The following is a 1,031-nucleotide window of genomic DNA, read 5'->3' on the forward strand; positions in this document are numbered from 1 at the left end:
AGAAAAAAATAAAAAAAAAAAGAGACAAAATTATTATACTAGTAAGGTGGGATATCCCCCAGTCAAAAATAATAATATTAATAATAATAATAATAATAATATGAATAGTGAAAATTATAAAGATGTAGATAAATATTACAATGAATCCTTCAATTACATTGTGGATACAAATAATCCTTCTTTGGATGAACAAGTATTAAAAAAGGCTTTTCTAGTATTTAAAAAATTGGATATAAATAAAAATAAATATATTGATTATATTGAATTTGAAAAGAATGTAAATATCCTATCAAAAATGAATGAAATAAATAAGAAAATATTAAGATATCTGTTTGATATGTTTGATATAGACAAAGATAAAAAATTAAATTATATCGAATTTTTATCATTAAATTCATATGATTTTAATTATATAAAATTAGTACATATAATATTTGATCAAGATTATGTAGTTGATAAACGAATCATAATTGAATATCTACAAATTTATATAACAGAATTTTTAGAAACTGTTATAGAAGAAGAGAAACATAAATATCTAAGAAAACATCAATTAATAGAATATTATACAAATCTTTTTTATATAAATAATAAAAAAAAATGGGATTTAAATGAAGATGATAAATTACAAATAGAAGAATTTCCTAATTTCCAATTAACCCTATTAATAGAAATAGATATCTTATCTAACTTTATACAAATTGATAATAATTTAGATGGACATATCGACCCTTCAGAGTTATTATATTATATAAATGATGATAAAATTGTCTTTAATAAATTTAAAAAATATATTAAACAAAATAAAAATGAAAAGGACATTTTTAAGTTTATGAAGGAAGAATTAAATATATCAGAAGGGTTGTTTTTAAATATAAAATATTTATATTATTCCTTTGATATAAACAATGATATGTTATTAAATTTTTACGAATACAAAGATCAACTTACTACGTTTGCAGTTCTCGATTCGGCTCCAGACATAGTATACGCCACATGATATCTCACACAAGGAAATAAATAATAAATAA

General features: G+C 19.6%; 1 protein-coding gene across 1 annotated transcript; it reads left to right on the top strand.

Moving 5' to 3' along the window:
• PGSY75_0018600 (apicoplast calcium binding protein 1) lies at window positions 1-1,000 on the top strand (the record flags this gene model as incomplete). The annotated part of the gene is made up of 1 exon (XM_018783330.1): window positions 1-1,000. A coding segment is annotated over one exon (1,000 nt), but the record flags the coding sequence as incomplete, so codon positions are not given.
• Between the last annotated feature and the right edge of the window lie 31 nt (window positions 1,001-1,031).

The sequence above is a fragment of the Plasmodium gaboni genome (genome assembly GCF_001602025.1).
Source record: "Plasmodium gaboni strain SY75 chromosome Unknown, whole genome shotgun sequence".
Lineage (NCBI taxonomy): Eukaryota > Apicomplexa > Aconoidasida > Haemosporida > Plasmodiidae > Plasmodium > Plasmodium gaboni.